The sequence below is a fragment of the Erigeron canadensis genome, chromosome 3 (genome assembly GCF_010389155.1).
Source record: "Erigeron canadensis isolate Cc75 chromosome 3, C_canadensis_v1, whole genome shotgun sequence".
Classification (NCBI taxonomy): domain Eukaryota; kingdom Viridiplantae; phylum Streptophyta; class Magnoliopsida; order Asterales; family Asteraceae; genus Erigeron; species Erigeron canadensis.
The window spans coordinates 3,764,204-3,776,392 of NC_057763.1; the positions used below are offsets into that span (position 1 = coordinate 3,764,204).

The window sequence follows — 12,189 nt, forward strand, 5'->3', positions numbered from 1 at the left end:
ATGGCTGAGAAATAGGATGCACCCACTCGCTCGTGGATTGCTCGGCGGTTACCCGACAACGGGAACCGGCTTTGTAAAGCAACGAGACGCTGCCTATCGGCAATGTCGGCTCGACCTTTTTGGTGGCCTAAAGCAAGATCAGTTTCGGGGCCTTTTTTAGATGTCTTTATTTGAGCTTAAGACGTCAAAAATAAACTAATGACCCAAATTAAGCACATATCAGAGACAACATATCTATATAACTATATCTAAAACACACTATACTTACAAAAGTTTTCAAATATATATTTGATGAACAATCGAGAGTGAATAGACTAGTATTTATAAGAGTTGTTTTATATTATTAAAAACTAGTATATGGAATATCCTTAATAATTTACCTTTTTACAACTTCAACTTATTCATTTGTCCTCCTAATCAAAAAATCAATAAACTAATCAAAACAATAAATAAATAGATATAAATTTCAAACATATTAACAGATTAAATTCATAATAAAATCAAATCTATCAAATGACTAACTTTCAAAATAAGATACTGTATAACTTAAGGTTAAATAAATATTATTTAAAATGTTCCATTAATTTAACTATAAAAGAAATCATAAAGTAGTATGTATATGTAGGGTAGGGTTAACGTGAGAAACATAAATATGGAGAGAACTGTGAGAATCATTAGTTTTCCTCCATCTTTCTTCTTTTTTGTGTGGTTTTTTTTATTTTTTTCATTTTTATTTTTCATTTTTTGAAACTTTTTTTTGTTTTTTATTTTCTTTTAACAAAAACCCATTCCAAAATAAAAATAATTTTTTTTTTATGGGTTATGTGTTAAGAAAACGTATGGATACGATACGGGCGTTGCCCTACATCCGTTCTAAAGGGGTTGTCACCGGACGCATATGGGAATGGTATGGATTTAATGGGCGGCGATCAAAGAGATGGTGACGGTTGTTATGGTACGGGCGTAGCCCTTAATGCTAAGGGCAAAGCCCTTAGAGATGATTTTCCAATGGTTCTCACGGTTCTCACCATATATGTGGTTCTCACTTGATCCCTTCTCTTTATATGTATATGTGTATGTATATGTATATGTATAGAATTATAGAAAATGAGACACCTCTTTCAATATATGTATTTGAAAAGAAATAGATAAAAGATGTGTATGTAAGAGGTTGTTTGTATGCGTATTTGAGAGAGAGAAATTAGAAGAGTGAAAGGCTGACCGAAGGCATGGACATAACTATTTCCAAGACACCACACGTCCACACATATACTGATATACAAAGCAATGTGTTCTGTGTTCAATAAAAGCCAATAATTAATTTAAAGCCCAAAACTTATATAAAATTTGGGGGCCTAAATATTTGGGGGCCTTATACGGCTGCCTAACCCAACAAGCTAGTTGGGCCAGACCTGCCTATCGGTTTCTAGAAAAAAGCGACGAGCAAAATGACAAGCCCATTAGGAGCGCTCTTATTTTTTGATATGGGTCGTCTGGGCTGAATGAGTCTAGTTTGGTCAGATACATATCATTTCTCTTCTAAAAATACTAACTTTATTTGGCTTTTCTTTTTTCTTTTTTCAATATCAGGTGATGGCTCAAAGTGGTCACGAATTTCATTACAAAAGCAGAAAAAAAACCATGACAAAGAAGTCGATTTGATTCATCTTAACAAGAAGTCAGTGCTAGCAATAGTTAAAGAGAAGGCCAAGAAGTTGAAACAATCTTTTAGTGGGAAGAACCAACGTGAAGAAAATGAATCAGGACATCCTTCCATCACTCGTCCATCGAATTTTGGTGCTCACGACAAAGGGGGAGAAGATGCCCGAAGTAATGTACTTTCCTACACTTCAGTATTCTACATAAATTTTTTAAAGCAACAGGACTAACACAAAGTATGCTCTTGTGTCCTTGTGTGTCCTGATGCATCCTTTGTGTCGTTGTCCCACTTGGGGGTAGTTTTAGGAACATCCATCCAAGAAATAAGTGATCGGATATGTTTAACATGTTAAAACATGCATAAATTATCACTGTACATAAAATTAATCGCCCCCTAAACATAGGCGTGTATATTAAACATATATCTTTGGCGGTTTGGGCTATGTTTGGCAAAATCCAAATATAACAATACCCCCTCCGTTGTTTTAAAATTTAGCTGAATTCGTATATATGTGTATGTTTCAGCCTATGAATCCAAGGATACACCAGCGCCGAACAAGCAGGCTCCCTTATTGATTTCTAAGAAACACCCAGAGAAAAGAAATGCTGAGCAAGGCAGAGAGGAACATACAAGCTCTAGTAACACAATAACGGATGCAGAATCAAAGGATCAGGTACCATCAGATGCATCCGTTGTTGCGGCTGATACTAATACAAAAAGGCAAGCAGCATCAACAATGGATGCTCCTGAAGTCCATAAGTTGTCAGAAAGTAATTCAAGATCAAGCCTCACAGTTTCCATGCCAGAGAACATCAAAACCAAAGATAAGATGAGAGAGGCTATGAGTTCGTTTCTTAAAAATGATGAACAGCCTGCAATGAATTCATCAGATAGTGATAACAATGTGAACCTGAACTTCAAGTCGAAATCATCACCTGCTTCTACCAACTTAAACAACAACACAGAGTTGAAAGTTGCTTCTATTAAACCGAGCTATAGTTTACCATCGAGCGCCTCAAAAGCTTCTTCAAATCTAAACCAGACCTTTAGGTCCACTTTTGCTTCATATCAAAGCCATTTCTTAGGGTCAATTTCCAACCATAGCCCAAAATTGAACTCCTCCGCCACCTCATCTGGCCCGAACACTAAACCAGGGTCCAGTGAGTCTTCGACTAGTCTTCCATCTCCCACCAAAACAAGTTCATTGCTATTGGGTCATACTTCTAGTACTAATGAGAGTCAGTCTTCTGTCTCTGCAGCTGACCAGACTCGGGCTCCTACCCGCCCTGCCAATAGTGTAAGGCGGGTTCCTGTCTCTAACCGGACTCGGTTTCCTAAGCATATTGAATCTAACACAAACCGCGTTCCTGTCCAAACTGACACTAATGAGACTAAATCCTCTGTCTCTTATGGTGATCAAAGTCGGTCTCCATCATGAAGGTAATCATATATTGTTCAAACTGTTTAACAAGATTGTGAATGCAGTTGCGAAAAATGAGAATTGTGATCTTCAAACTGATTGAAGAACTGCATAGTGAAAGACAGCCCACGCCACACAGCTACAAGGCCGTTATCATAGTTTTAGCAAAATTAAAATTGTCCTCTTGTTTCCCCTATAAAATATAGAAAACTCTGAAGTTTTCTATGGATATGAGTGACTATGTAAGGAATAAACAGAGACATTTCACATTAATTTGACTTTACTACCTAAGTAATACTCCGTATGATTTTATGCCATTTTTACCAGTTGGTTCCAGCCCAACTATGTTATAACTATGGCAAGTATATACTTCAGGAATGATTATTAATAGGAGGAACTCCTTCCCATTCTTCCTTACTATCTCATATGTCTATCTAATTAGACCCCATCCTTGGCCATGACTGTTAAACTTCTATTTTCTATCTGTCATTTTGCAAATGACTGTTAAACATCTATATTCTAATTACACCTCATCTATAGGAGTTCTCATAGTTCTTGCAAAAAAAAAGGTTCCCAAAATAAGAAAAGTCTATATATATGAAGATACTTAGAATATATGGTTGAGTGATCAAGCACAACCTGCCTGTAAACTCTTTAGGAAATTACATTATACAAATTACAAATTGGAACAATTTAAGATTACAGATGCATTGGGTCCATCTGGATTTGGTTACATTTTATGGTACCAGTATGTTCCTTTGTGCTCACTATCCTCATCTGGCTCGATGTAGATGCATTCCTTGGCCTCTCTATACATAGCCTTGAAAATTGGAGTCCTGTCAATTTTATAAAACTCACCCAACACTGGCTTGATTGCATCCCGGGCCTCTTTTGCATGATAATGTGGAATGTAGGAGATTAAATGATGCAAGACATGAGTGTGTGTGACGTCATGGAAAACTCTGTTTAGGAATCCAAAGTCCCTATCTATCGTTGACAAGGCGCCTCTGATCCAGTTCCATTCGGTTGAATCATAATGAGGCAAAGAGAGATGAGTGTGGTGCAAGTACGTGATCAACACAAAAAATACATGTACGCCAATCACAGGAATTCCATACATGCATGCTACCCAAGCAGCCCCTTTTGCAGCTACAAGAAGCTTAACTGCGTAAATAACGCCAAGAATACCAATATCCGATAGCACAACCTGAATTCTTTCACGATCAGTGAAAATTGGACTTAAGGGATCAAAGTGGTTGGCAAACCTTCCGTACTTCTTGCCAGATATATTTGTCAAGAGATATAATGGGAACCCAAGGGTCAATCTAAAAACCAAAGTGAACACTCGACCAGGTGGATTGTTAAGGACCTTTGAGTAAATCCTGACTTTTGATTTTCGTTTAGGAATGTAAACTTCATCGTTATCAAGTGAATTGGTGTTGGCATGGTGATTTCGATGGCTGTATTTCCATGAGAAATATGGGGTAAAGAGTGCAGAATGAAGGATGAAACCAACGGTGTCATCGATCCATTGGTACTCACTAAAGGCATGGTGACCACATTCGTGACCAATGACCCATAAACCGGTTAGGATGCTAGCTTGGCAAAACCAGTAAACCGGCCATGCCAAATAAGCTAGAGGGGTAGGCAGAATTGGAATATATGTGTTGGCAAGGAAGTAAAAAACATAGGTAATGATGAGATCATGGACAACATAGTAGGATGAACGGAGGACAGATCTTTCAAAGCAATGAGCAGGGATTGCTTTCTTTAGATCACTTAATGTGAACGGTGGATCAATTGGGACACGTTCGAGGATATTCTTACCCTCAGATTGATCCGACATCCGACCACCTGCACCCATGTTGTCGATATGATCTTATATTATTAACCTGCACAAGAAAATATCAATCAATACTAATATAAGCTATATATGTAACTAGCTAATACAAAAGGATAATAATACAAAAAACTTGTATTAGAGAGTGCTCACCTCAGAGGAAGAGTTGATGTTTTAGCTCTCTTCTTCTGCTGATTTTCTTGTGGTTCCTCATTCTTTGTATTTATAGCTGAGAGTAGTTCACATAAACTTTGGTTCACTTGCAATAATAATACTAGAATAATATTGTTTATTGAATGTTGTTGTCGCCTACTACCATTATATTATTCAAATTTGCTACACTAGCTAGTAACTTTGACTGTTTAGGATGGATCATACATACCAAAAATGTGTTAGTTAAGAAAAGATTCATTGATCGAAATATTCTACTACACTAGCAATATAATATTATTAGATATACATCAGTTCTTTATGTGTAGACTATAATCCAAAATTCTAGTAGTTCCATCCACTCATATGTTGATTTTAGTGATTAACTAAATTCGAAAGGACTATAATTGGTATGTATATAGATATTTAGATATAGATGTGTACGTGTTATTATGCGAATATACAGCTTAAATATTTACATACAGCTAAAATACAACTTAGTTAACACTGAATGTTTTAGTGTATTTTAGTTATAGTTTTTGGGGTAAATGGTTGTTTTACCCGGATGAGTATATGTTAACCTCACAAAAGTTACAGATGATATGAGGTAGACATGACCAAAGTAACAATCCCCCAAAAAAAAAGAGTCGAGTGATTGCAAGCCAAAAGAGAACTCACAGAGGTAACCGACTACCTCACCCCATAGACCTATCAAGCCTCTAAAACAGATAAAGACTAGAGTAATAACAAAAGCTATACTATAGCGCCTTAGGTAAGTTCCAAAGAGAAACTGCTCGATCCACCCTCATTGTCTTTCTGAATTTGAATGTCATTAAGTTTAGGCGAATCGTTTCAAACACAGCCGTTTCCATCTGATAACCGATCTCTTCCTTTGTTTGAAAAGTCTTGCATTTCTTTCTTGCCAAATAAAATAGACCGTTGCCTCTAGCATTATGATGCAGGTGGAAACTTAGGATAAATAATTGAACCTGTTGATTCGCGAGAATGCAAAGAACAATTCTTCAAAAATTTGTTGATTCAAAAGAATACCTAAAATTAGGGATTTTCACACTAACACAATCTATGTATACAGAGAAAATTGATTTTTATAAAATCAATAACCGAATAGCCTCTCTAGGTTTACAATAGTGCAAAATTTGAACGGGCCTAATATAACAAGTGGGCCTAAAGTTATGACAAAAAGAAAATCCAAAAAACCCGAGAAAGTAGATAAAAAAGCTAATAACTCATAAAAAATAACCATCGGGGTCTTGGTCTAGTCGTCAGGGCGTTATCCTCTTAGGGCTTTCGTATTGGAGGGTCAGGGTTCAAATCCTGCCAAAGACATTTGAAAAGGGGGCCGTTGTTATGCTATATCCATTCAACACATGGGAGGGCAAACCATTTTAGACAGGACCAGGATTTGAACTCGGGGTGGGCACACCAATTTCAAGGGTGTGGTCAGTTTTTTAGTCTTTCAAAAAAATGACTCATATATAGAAAATGGTGTTTTTGGACCCAAAGGTCGACCCAAACTGCCTTCAACAGTTTGCAGCTTTAAGCTCCTCATTCCAGCGGTCGTGAGACTTCCGTACATTGAAAACAGGGCCCTATAAAAGTAATCCCCATTTTAGTGAGGCATCTTTAGAAACTCTATTTTGGGTCTCTAAATACATCGTAGCCTTCTCTTCAACACTCCATCACATTAACTTTGAAACAACACTGAAGAACGATTTCTTTTTAGTCGAGGGGATAAGGCCATTAACAATCGAGTCCAAACCAGAGAGAGCTGATTGATGTCGGCCTTCTTATTAGCAGCAAGCCAAACCTATGGAGCATAAGAAGAATGAAAAAACAAATGAGAGTGTGAGTCCGGTTATGATAAACAGAGTGTGCGTACTAATGGAACTCTAGTATGCTGTACAGATCCCATTGACTTAGTGAATCCAGAGTCTTTAGTTTCTTCTTCATCATGAGCCACAAAAGAAAAGAGTGCTTCGGTATACAGTAACCAAACCAAACAAGATGAAACCAGACAGCTTCTATAGCTCTCGGTCGTATAAATTAAACTTCCAAACATTTCCAACTGAAAATTAAACCAGCCTACTTCCCCCGTCTCTCTATTGAACCTGATCTTGCTTTTTTAGGAGGAAACTCTTTAATCAAATCCTCATACTCAACTTTATAACATAAATCTTTCTCATTTGACAAAACGAATCCAAAACCAAAGATACTCATACCCAAAATCTGAAAAAAAACTTGAGTTCGTTACAATGTACATGGAGTCTCTGAATGATCATCTGATGAACCATTAACCAGGTGTTATCCAATGGGATAAAAGAAACTCAAGACCAGTCCCCGAGAGGTAAAACAATCGCAAATCAGTTATTTAAGAAACATTAATAAGTCCATGTCATTGGCAAACTCAGCCGACACGTTATCACAACTAGGTTAGTGATAAACTTATAACTCTTTTTAATATTTCTAACCATACCTGTATTATACAGTTGTACAATACAATATTATGATACTAGTAGCACGCCATCTCTGTACGTGTTACCCCTTCGTACCAAGACATTCTGTCTAATATTTATTACTTGTTAACTGAACAGTATATATTCATGGTCTTGCAACTTGTAATAAGGAGTACAGAGACTACAGATTAGTTTATAAAATACTTCAAATTGGAAATGGTCGGAAGGAAGTTCACAGAAACTCTTTTTGAGGAATGAAACTCATTAATTATCTTATTCAATCATATTACAAAGTTCATTATACTGAATAGTGAATACAAAATGGAACAATTTAAGGTCACAGTTGCACTAGGTCCATCAGCTGGTTTACATTTTGTGGTACCAGTATGTTCCTTTGTGCTCACTATCCTCATCTGGTTCGATGTAGATGCATTCCTTGGCCTCTCTGTACATAGCTTTGAAAATTGGAGTCCTGTCAATCTTATAAAACTCACCCAACACTGGCTTGATTGCATCCCGGGCCTCTTTTGCATGATAATGTGGAATGTATGAGATCAAATGATGCAAGACGTGAGTGTGTGTCACGTCGTGGAAAACCCTGTTCAAGAATCCAAAGTCCCTGTCGATTGTTGATAAGGCGCCTCTGATCCAGTTCCATTCGGTTGAATCATAATGTGGCAATGAGAGATGGGTGTGGTGCAAATATGTGATCAAAACGAAAAATACATGTACACCTATCACGGGAATAGCATACATGCAAGTTACCCAAGCAGCCCCTTTTGCGGCTACAAGAAGCTTAACTGCATATATAACAGCAAGAATACCAATATCTGATATGACAACCTGAATTCGTTCACGATCAGTGAAAATTGGGCTTAAGGGGTCAAAGTGGTTGGCAAACCTTCCGTATTTCTTGCCAGAGATGTTAGTTAAGAGATATAGAGGGAACCCAAGGGTCAACCTAAAAACCAAAGTGAACACTCTACCAGGGGGGTTGTTGAGAACCTTTGAGTAAATCCTGACTTTGGATTTTCGTTTAGGAATGTAAACTTCGTCATTATCAAGTGAATTGGTGTTGGCATGGTGATTTCGATGGCTGTATTTCCATGAGAAATACGGGGTAAAGAGAGCAGAATGGAGGATGAATCCAACGGTGTCATCGATCCATTGGTACTCACTAAAGGCATGGTGACCACATTCATGACCAATGACCCATAAACCGGTTAGGATGCTAGCTTGGCAAAACCAGTAAACCGGCCAAGCCAAGTAAGCTAGAGGGGCAGGCAAAAGAGGAATATATGTGTTGGCAAGGAAGTAGAAGACGTAGGTAATGATGAGATCATGAACAACATAGTAGGATGAACGGAGGACAGATCTTTCGAAGCAATGAGCAGGGATTGCTTTCTTTAGATCACTTAATGTGAACGGAGGATCAATTGGGACACGCTCGAGGATATTCTTACCCTCAGATTGATCCGACATCCGACCACCTGCACCCATGTTGTCGATATGATCTTATATTAACCTGCAGTCACCAAAACTAATAGTATTAGCTAGACATATGTAGTAAACTAGTATAAAACAGGAAGGAGAATAAAAGACAGTAACTAGTTAATAAAAAACTTAAAAGAAGAATGTGTGACCTCAGAGAGAAGTGATGTTTGAGTTCACTTCAGCTTGTGATTGTCTTAATTTGAGCTTCCTCATTCTTTGTATTTATAGGCAAGAAGTTTTATAGAAGTTTTTGTACAATTCCCTTTGCAATATAGATTGGCTGACTCGCCAACTTTGACTCTACAGTGAAAATTGACAACATAATAATATAGTTCTAATTAAGACTATACATGATGACAACAAAATTCTGGTAGTTACAACTTACGTACACTATACATGATGGACGGGGTTCTTTTTTTTTTTTCTTTTTCTTTTATATATATATATATATATATATATAAAATAAAAAGCAGGATTTTTCATGTGTAGCTAGTACTAGTCGTATGAAAATGAAATAATCATTATAATTTCCAACATTTCGATCCTGGGTAAAAGTAAGTATAGTCGTATGGATGTCGTCTATAGCGCTACTCCATAATTATCTCTTTGCCTAGTCAAAATCTTTACTTTTGTTTTTACAGTGATTAAAAAATGTATATATATTTTTGAAAAAAATTGTGGTGGTGTGACGTTTTGAAATTGTTTTCTGTTGTGACATGAGTCGGATACTTTTGTAGTTAAAAAAAATTAAAACGTTGGACTTATTGTTCAAGTTATCTAGGCACAAAATATAGATTCATGTGATGATCTGGGAATTTTTTTTTGAAACAGTGATTCTTTAAGGGTGTTTTGTCAAACAAGTTTTCACAAAAAAAAAGTTATGCAACCGGGTAAACCGATAATGCAAATACCAGTTTCAAATTTTTGCCTCCAAGCCAGTATTTGCATTACCAGGTTCAAAAAAAGGACGTTTGAAACCGGTAATTGGAATACCGGTTTCAGACTTTGTCAGCTTTTTGCAGGTAAACAGTAGCATGCAGCAGACGACTTGACACTTGATGTGACGACTATACACCTCGAAGCCGGTTTTTGTAATACCGGTTTTGCATCAAGACAAAACTGGCACCATGCAAACATAATTCAATTTATGCAGATAGTATTATCTATATTGATACATGTTTCACATAGCAAAGCACGCAAACATATATTTTCATAACCAAAACAGCAAAAAACTCCCTTATTTGTCATCAACAAAAGCAGTATTGTCATAATTAAAAATGGCATTCGTTAATGTTAGCTGTGGTTCTAGAAGCCCAGAGTTGTTGTGGTTACAAGCTCGAGATGATCATCGCTCATACAACATCTCCCATAACCGTGATGTGATAGTGCCACGTTGTAGAAAGGTGATGGAGGGCTGGCTAAAGTGCTGGCGGCAGGTGTGCCCGAGGAAGTTCTTGTCCATTTCAGGAGTGTCGGGTTTTTCCAATTCTTCCAGGCGTGTATTTGCCAACTTGATCATTCTTTGATCAACACGTTGGTGGAGAGATGGCGTCCGGAAACTAACACGTTTCACCTTCCTATTGGTGAAGCCACTGTCACCTTGCAAGATGTGCAAGTGATATGGGGTTTACCCATACAGGGACCAGTGGTGACTGGTGTATGGGTTACAGAAATCCAAAATGTGGATTATTGGAACAATCTGTGTGAGGAATATCTGGGTTTTATTCCTCAAGATGATCGTGATAACTTGAGCAAGGGTCGGATCAAATTTCACGCCTAGCTTGGCCGAGTCCATTGAATTTACCAATTTCGACAAGGAAATAGAGCAGGAGTGCATATTCATGGCTAGAAGGATTATTCTAGCTCTGATGGGTTCAGAGCTTTTTCTTGATCCTAACACATATGATGTTAGTTTGAACTTGTTGAGGAACTTGGGAGACCTGAGCAAAGAAGGTCAAAGGAGTTGGGGTTCAGCAACTCTTTGTTTTTTGTATAGAAACCTGTCTAAGGCGACTTTGCCTGATAGAAAGGACATGGATGGGCCTTTGTTGTTGCTGCAGTATTGGGCGTGGGAAAGATTCCCACGCATTGCCCCACAAGTCACACCAGTCAAAGAGGAAAGAAACCGTCCGTATGCTTACCGAACTTGTTTAGCAAACAAGTGGTTTGGAGACCAGTCAAATATTCATACACCGGCACACTGTCTAAGTTCGTACCGGTCTTTTTTTAATGCGCTCACGCATGAGTAGGTAATAATTAATATACTTTGTAAGTTATAAGAATTAGTACATTTTAATATCTTTTAATATTGTTTTATTGATGCAGTTCAAATGGAATTCGTATAAGGAGTTCATCAACCTACTCCCAGCTAGTTGTAAGACTGGTCAAACCATATGAAAATATATGGGTCCATTGGTCTTTTGGGATGAGGTGGAGGTTCATATACCACATAGAGTTACTAGACAGTTTGGCTTGATACAAATTGTTCCACCTGATGTTGGTTTGTTGGAACCAACTGTTCATAAGTCCCTTATGAAAATACGAAAGGGGAGACCTAGTGTTGTCGATTGGGGTGTAAAACACGCCAACTATATTGACCAGTGGGACAACCGACAGCAGCGGATCTACCAAGGAGACCAAGGGACCACCTTTGCCGATGGCTATATGCAGTGGTATTTAGGGCGTACCGTTTTAACAGTCGGTAAGCCCAGTCAGGAACAACCTCCAGGCCAATACCCTCTCTGGGGGCTACCCATCAATTTTATGTAAGTATATTTTTTGTTAAATAAAACTTACTATTAATTAATATTAAATTGTTACTAATATTTAAATGTTCGCAGTAAGAGGGTTTGGTACAGGTAGACGAGCATCAAGAAGCAAATCCGCAGATAAGTCATTTTTTGTAGATTTTAGAACAATACCGAGGGAGACATTTTCTTTGACTCAACAGGAAGAATGTATGAATTATAGATCTCAAAATTGGTCGTTTCTAGAGTCACAACCATTTGAAATGCCTCCATCCCAAAATTATCAAGGCGGTGGTCATTCCAGTTCGGGTGCTGGTCTTTCTAATTGGGGTGGTGGTCCTTCCAGTTCGGGTGCTGGTCCTTTTAATACCCAAACTGTGTTTAGGCCCTCAGCAAATTCGGGG

General features: G+C 37.7%; 2 protein-coding genes across 2 annotated transcripts; both read right to left on the bottom strand.

Moving 5' to 3' along the window:
- Window positions 1-3,648: 3,648 nt before the first annotated feature.
- LOC122591604 (delta(12) fatty acid desaturase DES8.11-like) lies at window positions 3,649-5,143 on the bottom strand. Its single transcript, XM_043763864.1, has 2 exons — window positions 5,074-5,143; window positions 3,649-4,972 (listed from the first exon to the last, which is right to left on the bottom strand). Exon 2 carries the CDS (start codon window positions 4,942-4,944, stop codon window positions 3,811-3,813), a length of 1,134 nt encoding a protein of 377 aa, XP_043619799.1. The 5' UTR covers window positions 4,945-4,972; window positions 5,074-5,143; the 3' UTR covers window positions 3,649-3,810.
- Window positions 5,144-7,788: 2,645 nt separating this feature from the next.
- LOC122591356 (delta(12) fatty acid desaturase DES8.11) lies at window positions 7,789-9,266 on the bottom strand. Its single transcript, XM_043763621.1, has 2 exons — window positions 9,188-9,266; window positions 7,789-9,069 (listed from the first exon to the last, which is right to left on the bottom strand). The coding sequence occupies exon 2, from the start codon at window positions 9,042-9,044 to the stop codon at window positions 7,911-7,913; it is 1,134 nt and encodes a 377-aa protein (XP_043619556.1). The 5' UTR covers window positions 9,045-9,069; window positions 9,188-9,266; the 3' UTR covers window positions 7,789-7,910.
- Between the last annotated feature and the right edge of the window lie 2,923 nt (window positions 9,267-12,189).